At 37.2% G+C, this 20,885-nt stretch overlaps 1 protein-coding gene across 2 annotated transcripts; it reads left to right on the forward strand.

The window, feature by feature from the left end:
• The first annotated feature begins 1,170 nt into the window (after positions 1 to 1,170).
• LOC143222385 (calcium homeostasis modulator protein 6-like) lies at positions 1,171 to 20,285 on the forward strand. 2 transcript variants are annotated; one of them, XM_076448840.1, is made up of 5 exons: positions 1,191 to 1,865; positions 11,266 to 11,431; positions 13,067 to 13,194; positions 14,681 to 14,784; positions 18,207 to 20,285. In XM_076448840.1, the coding sequence occupies exons 1-5, from the start codon at positions 1,652 to 1,654 to the stop codon at positions 18,660 to 18,662; spliced, it is 1,068 nt and encodes a 355-aa protein (XP_076304955.1). In that variant the 5' UTR covers positions 1,191 to 1,651; the 3' UTR covers positions 18,663 to 20,285. The 2 variants fall into 2 exon arrangements, with proteins under 2 accessions (XP_076304956.1, XP_076304955.1); XM_076448841.1 differs by lacking the exon at positions 11,266 to 11,431 and having other exon boundaries at positions 1,171 to 1,865.
• Positions 20,286 to 20,885: the final 600 nt, after the last annotated feature.

The raw sequence follows: 20,885 nt of genomic DNA on the forward strand, positions 1-20,885 counted from the left end.
AAAGTTAAAAATCTGGAACATGTTCTGCCTCTCGAACCTTAGATCTATAGTCCCTGTCCTTCTAATGGTTGTAAGTAGGTGACATTCCTAAAAATAAAATGTTATTACAACTTTAACATGCGCTTCGTGATGACGAGAAACCCACTTGAAGGAAAAATGTACCTCAAGGCAGCTGGTATGGGTATTAACACTTTTACTAATAAAACACTGGTTTAATGTTTATGGATAATGAATCATTATTAAAATTAGATAATCAAAATAATGTTACAAAGCGTTAATGTATCACCAAAATAACGTTTTCTTGTAACGTTATGAAAATGCCAGTCACGGTATTTCTGGACTCACCAGTGGTTAATCGGTAAGTTTAAGATTAGGTTTAAATTCCAATGGTAGGCACAGTACATACACCCTCTGGTGGAAATTTGCACTTAACAAACAGATATTTCTTGTCTAAATAGCAACTCCTTCGGTGTACATTATAAGACACTTTGTTTTTCTAAATCGTAAATACACGTGTCACATTTAAAAGAATTCCAGAAAAAGAATTTGCCCTATAAACACTTTATGCACATGTATATGTACATACTAATATTAGTATTCAAACTGTTTTTTTTTATTAATATACTGCATATTAGAACAAATGTGATATTCGAGTTCCTCAAAATATATTGTTGTCCAATAACACCCTCGTGTTTGTTTGTTATTTCAGTCGATGTAAATTAAAATTATTTCGTACTGCAACAAGAACAAACCAAATAACAAAGTGGCGGATTGATTTGAAACAGCACGTGCACAGAAGAATGTTCACAGGACACGTGCTTGCATTTTATTTGTCGGACAGGAACTAAATTTCTCACGAATATTTTTTTTTTCAATATCTGATATTACACTGTTGGAACAGGTTGAAAACGTAACAAAACAAATACGTGGAGATAAAATTAGCGGGGCAAGTAAAATTGCAATAAAAAAAAACTAAACGTAGCGAGTGCATCGTCAAATCCTAGTCCTATAAGCAGAATACGCATGCGTATGACGTGACTGGAACTGAATGTTTACTTTTGAACAAAATAACGTACGTCACTTCGCAACTTACTCGCGAGACATAAAACGAAGGTGCCCTGAACAGTGTATAATAAATTCGATGCCAGGAAAAGTTTAAGAGTGAGACACATAGAAAAAAAAATTTTTAGTCTTGCACAGAACCATACATGAATTTGTAGAAAAAAGCGCCCCCTAGTGTCTATCCGGTCTTTATTAAATACCAAGTATTGAGCCATTGGTATAGTGAAAGGATGTTTCCGGGAACTTGCTAAGCCACTTTGTTTTTTACTTAGTTTCCGCCTATGAGCGCCCAGTTTAGTTTGGTGCGGTCAGCTCTTACGTGTAATTAGCTCACTCTGCAAGTTGTTGTTTACTTTCATTCACCTGTTAACTGTGTGTGTTTAAATATTTAACTGTAGGTTTCTAACAGTTAAATGAGAGTCTATTCGACCGAGTGGCGTGATTGTTGCACAGAACTAGATAGTGGTTTAAATATCTGTTTCCACAGCTGTTGTTGTTTTTAATAAGCAAGAAACAGATTAAACCGTTTCTTTTCTATACAATTACAAAGTTTTGGACTTGTTATTAAACAGGCGATAACTTAGTAACCATGCCGAGCATTTCTTCAGCTGCTTTTAAAAAGTTAGGCTCAGCAGTACAAAACCACCAGGCATCTTGCGTCAACGGTGTCGTGGTTGTGATAACTCTGAGTAGCGAAGAAATTTTTAAGAAAGTGGCCTTTCAATGTCCGTGTTCACAACCCAAAAGTCATCTTTACGGCGGGTGTTTTCTGTGGGCTCCGGCTTTAGTGCTCTTCATACTGGGTGAGTGAAAACTGACTTACTACAGTAATCCGTTGTTTTTATTTCTCTGAATAACAAACCAAGAAACAAAAACGTACAAAAATGTTTAAATAGTTGAGCGACATTCGACCCGGAACTGAAGAACACGCGTTATTGTGCTGAGCAAGAAAACGAATCTGACTGCTAAGATGTAACATAGAAACATGTGAAACCACTCAGCTGAAACATAAAAACAGAAACACGTGAATCTGCTAATATGTAACACAGAAACACGTGAAACTATTAAGATGTAACATAGAAACATGTTTTCGTAGTAGATTAGTTTAAAAAAGTCTAAGGTTTGTTTGTTTGTTTTTGAATTTCGTGGAAAGCTACACGAGGGCTATCTGCGCTAGTCGTCCCTAATTTAGCAGTGTAAGACTAGAGGGAAGGCAGCTAGTCATCACCACCCATCGCTAATTCTTGGGCCACTCTTTTACCAACGAATGGTGGGATTGACCGTCATATTATAACTCTCCTACGGCTGAAAGAGCGAATATGTTCGGTGTTATAAATATTGAAAATTCATAAATGTAATTAAATTATTATTATTTTTTTATAATTTCGCTCAAAGCTACACGAGGGCTATCTGCGCTAGTCGTCCCTAATTTAGCAGTGTAAGACTAGAGGGAAGGCAGCTAGTCATCACCACCCATCGCCAATTCTTGGGCTACTCTTTAACCAACGAATAATGGGATTGACCGTAACATATAACGCCCCCACAGCTAAAAGAGCTAGCATATTTGGTGTGACGGGGATTCGAACACTTGACCCTCGGATTACTAGTCGAGTGCCTTAACCACCTGGCCACGTTAGTTTGTCAGTAAAGTTTTTATATTTTCGATCAGTGTGTAAGATTCCTTATTTTATGTAGTTTGATTTGTTTGTTCATTTATTTCTTCGTTTTAGCGCAAAACTACGAAATGCGCTCTCTGACCACTGAAAGGAATCGAAACCTGGATTTTAGTGTTGTAAGTCAGTAAACTTACTGTTGTCCCAGCGGTGAATCTTATATTTTATAGCTCGAAGAAGCTAGGATTATAACACCAAGTTCTTATTTCTATAGTTTTAAGAAAGAACATATATATGTGTGTGTGTGTGACCGTGTTTATGATACTATAGGTTCTTTGCGTCAGAGTATCAACGGAAAACTAGAGGGAAAACAACTAGTCAACTAACCAAATACAATATAAAAACGTGTAAAAACTGCTCACCTATAACATAAAAAATACGTCCAGCTAAAACATAAAAACATGAAACTGCTCAGGTAAGATAAAACAGAAAACGTGAAACTGCTAAGATGTAACATATATGAAACTGCTAAGATGTGACACAGAAACAAGACGTAACATAGAAAACATGTGAAACTGCTCCGTTGTAAAACAGAAAAACGTGAAATTGCTCAACTGTAAGATAAAACAGAAACACGTGAAACTGCTAAGAAACTGCTCAACTGTAACATAAAACAGAAACACGTGAAACTGCTAATGTGTAACATATAAACACGTGAAACTGCTAAGATGTAACACAGAAACACGTAAAACTGCTAAGACGTAACATAGAAACATGTGAAACTGCTCCGTTGTAACACAGAAACACGTGAAACTGCTCAGATGTAACATAGACACACATGAAACTGCTCAGCTGAAACATAGATACACATGAAACTGCTCAGCTGAAACATAAAAACAGAAACACGTGAAACTGCTCAGCTGTAATCCAAGAACACATGAAACTGCTCAGCTGTAACATAAAAACAGAGACACTTGAAACTGCTCAGATAAAACACAGAAACACGTGAAACTGCTAAGATGTAACACAGAAACACATGATACTGTTCAGCTATAACCCAGAAACACGTGAAACTGCTCAGCTGTAACATAGAAACAAAACACGTTAAACTGCTCGAGTGGACATAAAAATACACAAATTTATTAACATAAAACACGTGTAAAAGCTGCTTCACTATAATTTAAACACGAGAACTTGTCCAACTATAACATAAAAAACCTGAGGAAGTACTCGACTAAAAATCTCATTAGGAATGTTTTTTAAAACGTATCCGTTTGATTACATCACGATAAAGCAATATATAAGTGTAATTATGATAAACATGAAGTACCACATGAATAAGCAATATTCAACTGGCGCCTGTGCACTCAGTATCTATTTGTGCATTAAAAAAGTTATTCACAAATAGATTTTTAATAGAAAGTTTTTTTCCAGTAATTCATCCGAGTAATAAATTCACCAAGCGTGGCCGAGTATTCAGCGTGCCCGGTCTGTACATCTGAGGATTCTTGGCTCGCGACCCGTTACCAAAAGGTAACTTTAGAGCCGTGGATGCGTTATAATGGTGACAGCCATATCCCATGCAATATTCGATCAGACAATAGTAGACAAAGAACTGGCTGTGTGCGCGCTGTTGACTCCCTATTCTACCAGTTTGTATAGTTGTTCTCGAAAGTTCGGAAAAAAAAAGATGCAATCAATTGGGTTTACGTTCTCTTCAGCACAACCATACCTAGGTAGAAGATTGGACCAGTCTGATACAGATATCTGTATGCTATCAATAAATCCCGTTGTTTCTCTGATAGACGCGGTAATTCTGATAACTTGGGATATTAATATTGAAAGTTGTCAAAGTGGGTCATGATTTCTTAATAAAACGTTTTTGTTTCATACAGTTGTTCCGTTGCACAAACTTGTGTTTGTAAAACTTCCTAGTCAACCACGGAGATAGAACTTAAGGAAATACCAGTGTAGGACGTGCAGAAGTCACTGGCATCTAGGTCAACATTTATATGCAGGTTGTAGTTCTAAAACATTAAGCAGGTCAAACCCGCGAACAGTAGAGGGCGCAGTGAACACTTTGAGGTCAGTAAATGTGTTCATTATTAACCACAGTATCAGCTTTAGACATCGAGGTGAGTCCCCTTGCACAGAATTGTGCAACAGAATTAACTGGCTTTTTCGCTGAATTGTACAACTGTATTGGGTTGGGTTTTGATGGTTGGTCTGGTGTTTTATGGTACAAAGCAACTAGACTGTCTGCGCCTTGGGAGTTGAACTTCACCTGTAAGGATTAACCCATATAAATATCTGTACAGGTCTCTTACAGCTTACAACGAAGGAGTTCTGGATAGCTGCATATCTTAGCTTTCCTTAAGATCATCTATAACGAACTCAAACTTTTGTCACGAATGTTTTATCGCGGTGGCCTGGCATGGCCAAGCGCGTAAGGCGTGCGACTCGTAATCCGAGGGTCGCGGGTTCGCGCCCGCGTCGCGCTAAACATGCTCGCCCTCCCAGCCGTGGGGGCGTATAATGTTACGGTCAATCCCACTATTCGTTGGTAAAAGAGTAGCCCAAGAGTTGGCGGTGGGTGGTGATGACTAGCTGCCTTCCCTCCAGTCTTACACTGCTAAATTAGGGACGGCTAGCACAGATAGCCCTCGAGTAGCTTTGTGCGAAATTCCAAAAAACAAACAAACAATTTATCGCGGATGTCAATACTTAACCGTCTAGAAAGACTATAATTCCAAAGGAGAAACTAACAATACACATAATGAAATGTTAACATTGGCTACTATCAAAGGTACAAGTTTTAAGGTAAAAATCGCACTTTGATAGTTTATTTGTGGTGTGCACTTAACTTGTTTGTTTGTCGATAATTAAACAATTTTAATTATAAAACAATTAATTATGATTCTGGCGCCATTTTTAACAAACACAACTCATGCTTTACTATTGAGGCCCCGGCATGGCCAGGTGGGTTAAGGCGTGCGACTCGTTGTGTGAGGGTCGCGGATTCGCATCCCGGTCGCGCCAAACATGCTCGCCCTTTCAGCCGTGGGGACGTTATAATGTGACAGTCAATCCCACTATTCGTTGGTAAATTAGTAGCCCAAGATATGGCGGTGGGTGGTGATGACTAGCTACCTTCCCTCTAGTCTTACACTACTAAATTAGGGACGGCTAGCACAGATAGCCCTCGAGTAGCTTTGTGCGAAATTCAAAACAAACAAGCTTTGCTACTATTATTTACTGCGAGTTTTGTTGTTTTTTTGCTAAGTGCAACCCTATAATACCATATTTGGTATGGGTGTTTCTCGAGTCCACGTAGATATACATGCAAATTTACAGTTTTACATTTAATGTTCTGCAGTTTTTGTGGGCGTTCTTCCGTAAGTTACAGTTTTATGTAAGAGGAGCAGCTTTTCATGTTCTAAGTCACAGTGATGGCGAACCTATAGCACGCGTGCCCAAGGTGGCACGCGGAAAACATTTGCCAGCACGCGGTATACAGAGCTGCCTCTTGATTCTTTAAACCATAACGCTAACCAATGATATGATAAATAAATATATGCATAATGCTTATCATTATTGCCAACTGCATAAATGAATGACTTTCTCAAACCCGGGAGCAGTGAGAAGTGTTCACAGGAGACGTCTCACGCCATTTTGGCACCAGCTTTGTGGTTGCGGGAATATGTGACATCCGATGACACGTTTTAGGTGTCATGATGTATACATCCCAGTGTATACATCCGTATTTGAGTAAACTGTTGGTATTGGCTTCGCTCTGCTTATATGTTTCTTCTGTTGTTTGTGCGTGAATACTGGATATTTAGTAATAATAACGGTAAATATGTATTTCTTTTCACGGTAAATATATGAATTATGTTGTTAAAATTGTGTTATTTGGCGTGGCATACGTATGTTTTTGATCAGTTAGTTAATTATAGATTTAATTTTATATCAATGGCATATATTTTCACCTGCTCTTATCTTACGGTAAGTTAACTTATCGTATTTAAGTTAATTGGTGAGCTATTTTAAAATTGTATTTACCCTTTTCAGCTTGTCAGAATATCAGCTCAACCAGCAGAGAAACAAAAATGTTCAAATGGAAGGAACATTGACAGAGATTTTCAAGAATCGTGAACTGAAATATTTGTGATGATCAGAGAGGTTGATAAAGTAAATCTTATGTAACAGTGATGTGCAGGACTTCCTATGTAAAGTAACATTATGAAACTGTTCATAAGTGGATTTGTGATAAGAGTAGTAGGAACAAAGAGAACACATTTCTCATGATGTCAGCAACAACAACATGAAGTTCATGCTTTGATGAAATGTGTTTCAAGTAGTTACAACTTGCTGCCTGTTTTGATATTTCAGAGATTATTGCTCAACATGATAAACCACTCAGTGATTGACAGTATATTAAATAATCATGACTGTGCTCTTTTCCTTTCTGAGAGTTTTCTAGAAAAAGAAAAAAAATATTCAGCACATTAAGGAATTGCCAGTCAGTGGAAACACAGTAAAATATATAATATTAAACATGGAAACAAACATAACAGAACAGCTAATAAAATATATTTGTTCATATAAATTCCTTTTCGCATGTCTTGATGAGAACGTCATCAGCTAGACTACCCATTACTGCTTGATTCTGTAGGGCTGATGAAACCTGCGAAGAACTGTTTAACTTGATAACGTTACCTAAACATACCACAGGGACTGAAATATATAAGGCAATAGTAAACGAATTATCCAATCGACAGGTTGACCTCCCAAAAACAGTTTCCATGAAAACTAATGGTGCATGACTGGTAAAAAAGCTGGTTTTGTAAGTTTGTTTACAAAATATGTTGGACATCCACTAGTAGGTTTTCATTGTATTATATACGAGAAGGCTTTGTGTGCAAAAGCTAGCCTTAACCTGTTCAGTGTCGTGGACGAGATAACTCGTCCAAGCCGATCGGTAACACAGTGCCACGGACGAGTTAATTCGTTCTCAATAATACGTAACTTTAACGCTAGATGTCAGCACCATATATGCATTTGACCTACTTACAAATTGTTTCACTTTCTATCCAAAATGGCGTCACAAAAAACTTACAAAATGAAGAAGCATTAGAGTTGTATTGTAGCAGCTGAAACACTTGGCAGCCAACAGGTTAAGGAGCTTGAAAAGTGATGGAAACTGTAACCAAGGTGGTTACAGAAACTATAACCAAGGTAGTTACAGAAACTATAACCAAGGTAGTTACAGGAACTGTAACCAAGGTAGTTACAGAAACTATAACCAAGGTAGTTACAGGAACTGTAACCAAGGTAGTTACAAAAACTATAACCAAGATAGCTACAGAAACTGTAACCAAGGTAGTTATAGAAACTATAACCAAGGTAGTTACAGAAACTATAACCAAGGTAGTTACAGAAACTGTAACCAAGGTAGTTATAGAAACTATAACCAAGGTAGTTACAGAAACTATAACCAAGGTAGTTACAGAAACTGTAACCAAGGTAGTTACAGAATCTGTAACCAAGGTAGTTATAGAAACTGTAACCAAGGTAGTTATAGAAACTATAACCAAGGTAGTTACAGAAACTATAACCAAGGTAGTTACAGAAACTATAACCAAGGTAGTTACAGAATCTGTAACCAAGGTAGTTATAGAAACTATAACCAAGGTAGTTACAGAAACTATAACCAAGGTAGTTACAGAAACTATAACCAAGGTAGTTACAGAATCTGTAACCAAGGTAGTTATAGAAACTGTAACCAAGGTAGTTAATTTTATTACTGCGCATGTTTTGAAAAAAAATTCTGAATTTTCTAACAGAGGAGTATCATGTGTACACAGGACCACTTATGTACAACAATGTTCATTGACTAAGTAGAGGTTCTGTCCTTAACGATTTGAATGTTTGGATGAAATTCGTCTGTTTTTCACAAATGAAAAACTTTCTTGTCAAGAATTATCTGATGTACGGATTTGTAAGTTGATGTTGCTTACAGATTTCTCCTCACATTTAAATAACTTGAACACCAAATTACAGTGATCTGGTAAAACACTTGATGTTACGTTTGATAACATAAAAGCTTTTGAAACAAAACTGAATTTTTTAAGCGTGATGTTTACAAAGGCACTTTTAAATATTTACCAAACCTAAAAACACACATGACAGATCTTGAAATTCATGAGAAAATATACATTCAGAGCAAATACAATTTTCAAGTATCATTAATTCAACTTTTGAACAATTTTCTTTAAGATTTAATAAGATTTGAAGAAAACTGTAAAATTCATAAACTGAATTTGAAAATGTTACGGTGGACTGACTTGGATAATTTTGAAATGGAACTGATTGATTACCTTCTCTTGTCGACTTAAGAGCTGAACTAGAAAATATTGAAATAGATCGATTAGTGACTGGAATAATACAGAAAATGAGGCTCTGAAACTCTGATTTTATTCCTGAAACTTCTGAGTCTCTGAAAAATGTCACAATGTCAGTATTAACAGTATTTTCATCAACATATTTATATGAGTCGTTATTTTCAGTGATGAACTTTGTAAAGTGTAATTATAGGAACAGACATGATGATAAAACTAGTGCTACATGTATAGCTCTCAAACAACCAAACACAAGCCTGTTATAAATATCTGTCATCATCTGTGCACCAGCTAAAGTCTCACTTAGAGTAAAATATGTTTATTTTACTTTCATTGTTTTTATTTTTTATATGACATAATATGAACCAATGCTTATCATTTCACAAAATGTTTTCTGTCAACAATAAAACAACGAATGAACGTAAATGGGGCAGGGCATGGCCAGGTGGGTTAAGACGTTCGACTCGTAATCTGAGTGTCGCGGGTTCGAATCCCCGTCACACGATACACGCTCGTCCTTTCAGCCGTGAGGGCGTTATTATATTACGAACAGTCCCACTATTCGTTGGTAATAGAGTAGCCCAAGAGTTGGTGGTGGGTGAAGATGACTAGCTGCCTTCCCTCTAGTCTTACACTACTAAATTAGGGACGGCTAGCGCAGATAGCTTTGCGCGAAATTCAAAACAAACAATAAGCGTAAATAAGCAAGAGAACTCCTCCTTTTTCCTTAAAATAAGTCCACGATTATTGTTAGTAATATATTAATTTCATTTTTTCTGAAATACTAAGCGTATTAATAATATAAAACTCCTAAAACTGTTTAATTTAAAATAATTCAGAATCATAATAAATGATAATCTGCTACTAAAAATTACCATGGACACGCGAGAGAATCTTTAAGAAGATTATGTCAAATTTGGACACACACGATCTCAAAAAGATTCGCCATCCTTGTCCTAAGATAACCTTGCATTGATCACGACTTTATATAACTTCCGTCCAGAGGACGAGTACTCCAACTAGTTGTTATTATTCTTTCAAATTGAATAAATAATCCACATCTAATTTTGTGACGTTTTCACTTTTGCCATTTTTTAATGTAACGGTTTGTTCGTGACCTTCTGACCTGTTGTAACCTTGTTCATTATTTCCTTTATTTATTAAAGTGATTACGTCACAGTTTGGGCGATTCATGATGACGAGAAACCTACTTGAAGTAAAAATGCATCTCAGGATGGCTGGTATGGGCGTTAGCACTTTTACTAATGAAGCAGAAAACAGCGTTCTGACCTTCTCAGGTCGTCTTCAGACTAACGTTTGTTTGTTACTATAAATAAAGTCCTAGTTGACACCGTAACAGTTAGCCTGAATATAACCTAAGAGGGTCGCGGGTTCGCGCCCGTGTCGGGCCAAACATGCTCGCCCTCCCAGCCGTGGGGCGTTATAATGTGACGGTCAATCCCACTATTCGTTGGTAAAAGAGTAGCCCAAGAGTCGGCGGTGGGTGGTGATTACTAGCTGCCTTCCTTCTAGTCTTACACTGCTAAATTAGGGACGGCTAGCACAGATAGCCCTCGAGTAGCTTTGTGCGAAATTCAAAAACAAACAGATAACCTAAGAAGGTCGAAACGTTGTTATCCGCGTTGCTAATTAAAGTGTTGATACACATACCAGTCGTCCTGAGATATATTTTTCAGGTTGGGCGATTGTGCGTCTCTATCAACTTGAAACAAGACCACGAGTAGCACAACTTTCTCGCGAATTTAACTTCTATTTTCCGATATTCGTCATGCAGAAATGGTCACAGTAGTTCCTTTGTTTTAAATTTCACTCAAAGCTACACGAGGGCTATCTGCGCTAACCGTCCCTAATTTAGCAGTGTGAGACTAGAGGGAAGGCAGCTAATCATCACCACCCACGGGCTATTCTTTTACCAACGAATAATGGGACTGACCGATACATTATAACGCTCTCACGGCTGAAAGGGCGAACATGTTTAGGTGTGACAAAGATTCGACCCTGGGATTGCGAGTTTGGCACCCTAACCGCCTGGCCATGCCGGGGACCCGCATTACTCAAAACGTCGCTCCAATAGTGAGTTTTCACGTGGATTGTCTAACTCATGTGAAGCAACTTCCAGCGTTATTATTTTTGCTGTTATTTATAGTTTTCTTCACTATTTTTAACAGGCATTTTGATCAACACTGTCACTTGGCGCTTGTTTCACGGATGTATACACAGAGCACATGAAACAAGCCATGGTTTCAAACGAGGAAGCTACTATTGCATTCGCATCATAGCCCAAGCGGTTGTGGCGCCATCTGCCTGGCTGTTTGTTTCACTTTTGGATGGCAGGTTTGTTTTCAGTCATGTAATTAATTTGTTTGTTTGTTTTTTTGAATTTCGTACGATATTACTCGAGGACTATCGCTACTAGCCGTATCTAATTTTGAAGTAATAAACTAGAGAGAAGGCAAGTAGTCAACACCAACGAATATTGGGATTGACTGTCAATTTATAATGCCCCCACAGCTGAAAGCGCGAGCACGTTCAACAACAGGACTCGATCTCTAAATCTACACATAGATCACGAGCCGAGCGCCATAATCACTAAGCCTTGCTAGGCCTTTTTTTGATCAATAACATACAGTTGAGATCTCGTCAAGCCACATGCGCCTTTCTGAAACAACAACAAGAAATCAATGATTAAATGATCAGCCGCATTAAATAAATAAATATTGTAACAGTCAATTGTTTGTTTGTTATTATTATTGTCTTGAATATTGCGGGTATTGAAAACTGTTTTATTTTTTTAGCCTTATAATCCCCAGAATTAGTGCTGAGCTGCTGTGTGAATATATTTAAGTCTACAATGTGATTGTCTTATGACTAAAGGAATGGCCTAGCGCGTTAAGGCGTGCGCTTCGTAATCTGAGGATCGCGGGTTCACGCCCGTGTCGCGCCAAACATGCTCACCCTCCCAGCCATGGGGGCGTTATAATGTAACGGTCAATCCCATTATTCGTTGGTAAAAGAGTATCCCAAGAGTTGGAGGTGGGTGATGATGACTAGCTGCCTTCCATCTCGTCTTACGGTGCTAAATTAGGGACAACTAACGAAGATAATCCTCGTGTAGCTTTGCGCGAAATTCACAAACAAACCAATAAACCTTTCGATCGTAAAATATAACCCACGTGCTAAGCTTTATCATCAAGATATTTAATATTACTTCATGAAGAAAGTTTAAAGTGTGCCTTGAAATTCAGAATCGTCTAAGGACTTAAATTCGATGATTCGCTTCTTTGAGGGTATTTAATTTTAAGAGATAACCTGCAACAGATAAGATCATACCCGTATGTTAGGTGTAAGAACTTGGATGTAAATTGACCATTAAAAAGATACACACCAGATTGGTGTAAGAACTTGGATGTAAATTGACCATTAAAAAGATACACACTAGATTGGTGTAAGAACTTGAATGTAAATTGACCATTAAAAAGATACACACCAGATTGGTGTGAGAAATTGGACATAAATTGACCATTAAAAAGATACACACACTTGATTGGTGTAAGAACTTGAATGTAAATTGACCATTAAAAAGATACACACCAGATTGGTGTAAGAACTTGGATATAAATTGGCCATTAAAAGATATACACCGGACTGACAACGCTTCGTTAACCCTAACCCTTCTTTACTAATGTTTGTTTTTCTCAGTTATCACAAAGTATATTAAACTATAAAGATATTAAGAGTAAAAACGGCTCGTTTGGGTTGAGAAAATGTTTTATGTAGAAGAGCGAACAACGTTTCGACCTTGACGATGACCGAAAAAGGTCGAAACGTTGTTCGCTCCTTTACATAAAACAATTTTCTCAACCCACACGAGCCGCTTTTACATATATACTTTTCTCTACAAGTGGGTTTTCTCGTCATCACTGATTATTATAAAGATATTAATTTTAACGTTCTTGTATTCTTCTGCAGCTATTACGTATGTATGGTATCTCAGGATCCATGCAACACAGAGAGCCAAACCAACAAAGAATTATTAGCCGAATCCCAGATAATCGGTTGGTTCTTTCTGGTATTTGCAATTTCAAGCAGTTTGATAAGTAAGTATGCCCTAGTTTTCATTCCTGTTTTCGTTAAATTGCCGCTAAATTTCCATGAATGTCAAAGATAAACACAAATTAATCGGGTTACTGTTTGGCTTTTTGGTTTTTACATAAAGCCAAGTTATCCCGACTTTTAAGTATTATTTTTGAAAACTACAAATATACTTTTAGCAAAATATAGCACCTGCGTCATAAATTTTGTAATAACTTTATTATATTTGTTTTTTATTATTAGACCTTAGAGAGTTTGTTTGTTTTGTTTTTTAATTTCGCACAAAGCTACTCGAGGGCTATCTGCACTAGCCGTCCCTAATTTTGCAGTGTAAGACTAGAGGGAAGGCAGATAGTCATCACCACCCACCGCCAACTCTTGGGTTACTCTTTTACCAACGAATAGTGGGATTGACCGTCACATTATAACGCCCCCACGGCTGAAAGGGCGAGCATGTTTGGCGCGAAGGGGATGGAACCCGCGATCCTCGGATTACGAGTCGCACGCCTTAACGCGCTTGGCCTTATCTGCTGAGCCCACCAAGGGGAATCGAATCCCTGATTTTAACGTTGTAAACCCGGTGACTTACCGCTGTACTAGCGGAGGGCACGTTAGAGAGAGCCATTACAAAATGTAATGCGTTTTGAATTTATTTTTTCTTTAAAAATATGATAAAATACTACTGTATTTCCACGTTTTACAACGTTTACGGATTTATAACGCTAAAATCAGGGGTTCGATTCCCCTCGGCGGACTTCGTAGATAGCCGTAAACTTGCTTAAAACTGTAGGTTTTACTTCAGGTTTATAGCTTTTAACCTATTTTAAGCAAAAAAATATATAAAGTACGACAACAAACTAGAGTCTTTAGGGACTTTCAAGTAACCACTTATATTGGTTTGTTTTGAATTTCGCACAAAGCTAATCGAGAGCTATCTGCGCTACCCGTCCCTAATTTAATAATGTAAGACTAGAGGGAAGTCAGCTAGTCATCACCATCCACCGCCAACTCATGGGATACTCTTTTACCAACGAATAGTGGGATTGAGGGTAACATTATAACGCCCCCATTGCTGAAAGAAAGAGCATGTTTGGTGTGAAGAGTATTCGAACCAGCGACCCTCAGATTACGAATAGCACGCTTTAACACGCTTGGCCATGCCGTGCCTATTTTATTCGAATTAATTATATTTAGTTGAAAAGTGATATTTAAATATGTTGTTTAAAATGTGTTTCGTTATTTATACATTTTAACCCTTACATTTTTTTCGTTATTTATACGTTTTAACCCTTACATTTTGTTTTGTTGTTGATACGTTTTAACCCTTACATTTTGTTTCATTATTTATACGTTTTAACCCTTACATTTTGTTTTGTTATTGATACATTTTAACCCTTACATTTTGTTTCGTTATTTATACGTTTTAACCCTTACATTTTGTTTCATTATTTATACCTTTTAACCCTTACATTTTGTTTCGTTATTGATTAGTGTTGCTGATCACGAGATGCACCTCGAAGTTCACATTCGTACAGAGTCGTTACATAGAAATGTACCAACAACAGGAAAAAACGAAGTTTGATGAATACATGAAAGTAAGGAAGTTAGAATTTTGAAAATTTCCTTCTGTTACAAACGACAGATAAACATTTATATCAAAAACTCTTCATTTCAATTTAACAATTATAAATTCATCATTTTCTTTTAAACTTAGCTTTGTTTGTTTGTTTTAGAGCAAAGCCATTTTGGGTTACATATTGTGTTCACTGTGGATAATTGAACCGTCTGGTTTTAGCGTTTAAGTCCTTTAACTTACCGTTGTTCCATCAGAAGATAACATTTTTGGTTCTTTGGTTTAGAACAAAGAAGAATAGTCTGCAAGCTGCTTCCACAGCAGGAAATCGAACCCCAAATTTTAGAGTTGTAAGTCCGTAAACTTGCCGATGTCACACAAATAAGGCCTGTCGTGGTCAAATGGATAGGGCGTTCGACTTGTAATCTGAGAGTCGCGGGTTCAATCCACCAATTAACTAAACAACATACTTGCCCCTTCAGGCGTGGGAGCGTTATAATGATGTGTTTAGTCCCACTATACTTTGATAAAAAAAAAAGTAGTCCAAGAGTCAGCAGTGAGTGGTGATGACTAGCTGCCTTCTCTCTAGTTTTACACCGCTAAATTATGGCCGGCTAACACAAATAGTCCTCTCGTAGCTTTGCGCGAAACTCAAAACAAATAAACCCATCGGCAGACTCCCAATTAAAATTACGAGTCATTTCATTCTCTGTTAATCTTAAGAAAATTACCCGGCATGGCTAAGTGTTTAAGGCATTCGACTCGTTATCCAATATAAATTGATGTGAGTGAGATAGCTTAAATATACCGTCTTATGCTTAGAACACTCGTGTATGTGCGTGTGTGTTCTTTTTATAACAAAGCTGCATCGAGCTATCTGCTGTGTCCACCTAGGGGAAATCGAACCCCTGATTTTAGCGTTGTAAATCCTAGCGGGGAACAAAAAGTCGACTTTCAATCTGCAGGTCGCGGGTTTGAATCACCATTAGCGAACAAATTCGCTCTTTCACCCGGAAGGGAGGACGTTATATAATGTGACGATCAATCCCGCTATTCGTTAGTAGTTGGCGGTGATGACTAACTGCCTTCCCTCTAGTCTTACACTGCTAAATTAGGGACGGCTAGAGCAGATAGCCCTCGTGTAGCTTTGCTCGAAATTCAAAACAAACCAAACAATAACTTTTATAGAAAGCCGAACAAAACCCTCGAGAAAGAGGGTACTGCTGGTAGGATATTTCTAGTTAACGTATCAGAATTTAGTACCAACCACTAAGCCTGATTCCTTGATGTTTCTGAGCCGTGTGTGAAAAGAGTTTCGTACAGTGTAGTGATACATTCCACAGTTTTGACAGGTACAGTGGTTACCTTAAAAATAACAGTAGTGACGACAATAGTTGTAATGGTTATACAAGTTTAACAGTTAACATTTATTAACTGTGTTTTAGTCCTAAAAACTTACGCTTCGTTTGGCGACTTTTTATCCAGCCTATTACTGTCAAATTAGGAACAGATGATGCAAGTAGCCTTCGAGTAACTTTGTGCGAAATTCAAATTAAACCAACCAAATTATGAGACAGGCTTTCCACACATGTATTAAAGGTTATGGATGAGAAACACCCAACCTTATGTAATTCTTAGTATTTTAAATAACAATCTTAAGTTTTTGTTTGTTTGTTTTGGAATTTCGCACAAAGCTACTCGAGGGCTATCTGTGCTAGCCGTCCCTAATTTAGCAGTGTAAGACTAGAGGGAAGGAAGCTAGTTATCACCACCCACCGCCAACTCTTGGGCTACTCTTTTACCAACGAATAGTGGGATTGACCGTCACATTATAACGCCCCCACGGCTGGGAGGGTGAACATGTTTGGCCCGACACGGGCGCGAACCCGCGACTCTCGGATTACGAGTCGCACGCCTTACGCCCTTGGCCATGCCGGGCCTAACAATCTTAAGTGCCAGGCATGACAATGACCCTTTTGGATACAGTGCAGTAATTATTTTACACCCGTTAAATTCCGTCATCCTCCACCTCCAAGTGGAGACTTGTGTATTATTCAGAAATAAACACCAAATCTTTACAATAGAAAGGTGCAACTGCAAAAATGTAAGCGTCTCATCCGCTTCGTAATAGCACCTAATTTTAGGAAAACTATTTTATATACGTAGTTTGTAACTGATATATTAAGCTTATGTTTATTTGTTTTGAATTTCGCGCAAAGATTCACGAGGACTATCTGCACTAGTCGTGCCTAATTTAGCTATGTCAGGCTAGAGAGAGTGCAGCTAAGTCAAAACCTTCCACTAGCAGTTTACCCTTTTTATCAATAAATAGTGGGATTGACCGTAACATTATATAACGTCCTCCCCTCCGGGTGAAAGAGCGAATATGTTCGGTAATGGGGATTCAAACCCGCGACCTGCAGATTGCAAGTCGAGTGTTCTGTCCTCCTCTAGGAGTTAGAACGCTAAAATCAGAGGTTCGATTCCCATTCGGTGAACACAGCAAATAACCCGATGTAGCTTTGCTAAAGGAAAAAAAAACATACACACCCACTCGAGTGTTCTAATCTCAAGGCGATATATTTAAGCCATCTCACTTACATAAATTTATATTTGTTGTTTGTTTTTTCTCTGATGTCCTAGAAAGGTGAACAAAGATAAAAGTGGTGGAACCGGATTGTTCCAACGAATATAGTTATGCGCACGAAAGTAAGTAAATATAAAATGTATTCTGCTACACGAACCTGAAATTGAGAAATTCAAGACTGGATGATAACAACTTATTATTATCTAGAGTAAATATTAGCAGTTAATACTGATTAGAAAGCACATTCCAAAGATTTCGCAATAAGCAGGTAGGATGATTAAAAAAAAAGAATTTTTGAAAACAATAAAATAGCGTAGGCGTATTGTTACAGCTACTAGATACATGAGGACTTAAAATTTAGTGTTAGCTTACAGATACGCTGTCGTAGTGTAATCTCATCAAATATTATTAAAGGCAGCTTGTCTAACACTTGGGCTGAATGCCAGAACAGAGCTCTCAAGTTTTAGGCATAGTCATTCCTACTTGTAACCAATCAGCAGAACACGGCGCTAACAGCTCGAACCCTGAACTTGTCAATGTGTAGCTCAGTACTCAAAACGCTGACTCACCCCTACCAAAATATCTGCATCTTCCAGTGGAGAATTTGTTTGTTTAGAATTAAGCACAAAGCTACACAATGGGCTAACTGTGCTCTGTCCACTACGGGCATCGAAACCCGGTTTTTAGTGTGTAAGTCCGCAGACATACCACTGTGCCACTGATAGGGCCCTAGTGGCTAGTGCAAAAAGTAATTGTAAGACTTAATTTGCTTTTTCTTCCTTTGTCTTTTTATTAATTTGGATAAAGTTATCATAGAGGGCCTAACTATTTCATTTCATCTTTTTTGATTATTTCAGGAACGAGTGACGAACCTTGCAACCTCAAACATTAAATCGTTTTTTGATAAAGACATTCGAATGAAAATAGACTGGGATGCTATCTCAGTAGCGCCACTGTGTCACGTAGATTATGTGAAAAAACCAAAAACTCCTCTGAAACTGGGATGTAATTTTCCAGAGCCTTACTTCACGCCACTCCATAAGTGGGCAAACGAGGAACGGCGACGTCAGGCTAAAGAAAACAAACTTGACAGCAAGTTAGAAGAGAAGGCGCTACTTATCCCTGAAACGAACGCCCTCTGTGAAGCTGTACCATCGATAGATGTCCCAGACTCCGTTGTATCTGAAAGTTATAATTCTGCCAAAAAATCGATATATCTTGATGCCGAAGACGATATACTGGATCACAGACATAACACTGATGTTCCTTTAGTAAAATTTAATACTAAAGAAAAGTTATGGAGTGGTAGATGAAGCGAATGCTTTACGTTTGAAACAACTGGGGCATTTGTTATGTTAAAAAATAAGTTACCGTGTTAGTAATAGAAAGCAGTACTAACCCAAGTCTTACGAATAAACACTTCCCATTTCGTACCAAGACTGTTGACCACAGTGCCCAAAGCTGGCTTGAAAAAAGGGTATATAAAAATAAACAGACTCGGCTCTCCACATTAAGAAAGTTTTGTTGTTGTTTTTTACTGATTCTCAAGCCCCATATTGTAGTAACGGGTATGATATTTTAATTATGGAGAAACACTTTAATTTTTTTTTATCGTGATGGACTGATATCAATATTCTGGCAGTGCAGAATATTATCGATCGTATATCATTTAACACGCCATAAATAGTGTTAAAAGTGACAAAGAAATGTTGCCTCTTGTGGTTTGGATTTGTTGCTGTTGTTTTTAGCCCTTGAATAGCTTTGCGCGAAATTCAAAACAGAATACAAAAACAAAGCTGCTACTCAAAGTTATTATAGTTGATATATATTTGTTAAGTAATTTATCGTAGCTGAGAAAGATCTCCACCAGTAGCTCAACGGTACGTCAGCTGACTTATAATGCTAAGAATTGGGTTTCAATAACCGTGGTGGGCATAACACAAACCGTTTGTTGTGTAACTTTGTGCTTAACTAAAAACATGCAAACAAAGGATACTTTTTAATTTAGTTTAACAACGACATTTTAGTCTCTATCTTACAATTAGAAAAACTTAGTTCATGTTTGTAACATATTGTGAAATATCACGTGGATCTTTAAAAAGAAGAACCTTGGTATAAGTCTTTTAGCTTCGTAAAAAACTTGTAAATATAAAATGAAACCAGAACATCACTTTTTGGATTAACTTTGTAAAACAACATCAAATCCAGAACTCAAGAAATTTCTAGCTGTCATACGTCATCATTACGTCATTTTAAAACTCCCTCTTGTGAGCAATAAAATGTCTAAATTACAAATAGATGAAAATTATTAAAAATTATCTATAATGTGAAGATTAAAATTAATACTAATATTTCTTCACTGTATTTACACATGAATGTAACATTACACTTACATGAATTTCAAATCAGTTTGACTCTTCAATCAAAAAAAAGTAATTTCAAGAACATGTAAGCTTATTTTCGTTGGGGTCAAATTCAATGAAAACTACCTGTATTCACTAATGTATATATATATTATTATTATTATTTTACTTATTAAAATAGATGTGTTTACATAAACTTTTGAATATCGAAACACCAGTTTAAGAAGCTTCATCATATCTCCTGGTGGCATTGAATGTTTTGATACTTACACGTCTTGAAACGATTTAACTACATTTTCCTTGTCTTTCAAGTTTTCAACAGACATGTAATATTTTCATTTCACTCATATAACGTTCTCTCATTATCAAAAAAGGGAGATTTGAAGTTGTCAAGCTAGATTTAGGTCCAATTTAGTTCTTTTAACTCGTCAATCGACCGGTAGAAAATTTACACTAACGCTTTTCCAAACTGTGACTTGCTTTATCATTCATGAATCCACAATTGTATAGCGACCACATTTAAAAAATGACACTGTAAGAAACGATATTAACAAATAAAATTTTCAAATTATATTCATTGTTGTCGTTTTAACCTGTTGACTGCCAAGTATTTCAGCTGCTACAATACAACTTTAATGCTTCTTCATTTTGTAACATTTTCGTAACGCCAATTTGGATCGAAAGTGAAACAATTTATCAGTAGGTCAAATACATGTATGGTGGTGACATCTAACGTAGAAGTTAGGCATTACTGAGAACGTATTAACTCGTCCGTGGCACTGTGTTATCGATCGGCTTGGACTAGTTACCTCGTCTACGGCACTAAACAGGTTAATGTAAAGTTACACAATAGGCTATCTGAGTTCTGGCTTACCATGAAGAATTGAAATGTAATTTTTAATATTGAAGCCAACTGCAGGAGACATAAATACATATCAGTGAAGTTCTCTTAATATCAATGTAAAATTATTTTCACTAATTATTTTTTTTTTTGTGTGTTTTCATTTATTTCTTTTTTTTAATCAGCTGTATTTAGTTTTCGCATTACGAAGACCTTAAGTTACGGCAGTGAACACACACACAAACGTCTAATTTGAGTTGAAACGCATTTTCTGTTAACAGAAGTGGCCAAAGCTATCGTTGTAAGTGCATTTAAAAACACAACTCTGAACG

This window comes from Tachypleus tridentatus, chromosome 8, assembly GCF_004210375.1.
Source record: "Tachypleus tridentatus isolate NWPU-2018 chromosome 8, ASM421037v1, whole genome shotgun sequence".
NCBI classification, from domain to species: domain Eukaryota; kingdom Metazoa; phylum Arthropoda; class Merostomata; order Xiphosura; family Limulidae; genus Tachypleus; species Tachypleus tridentatus.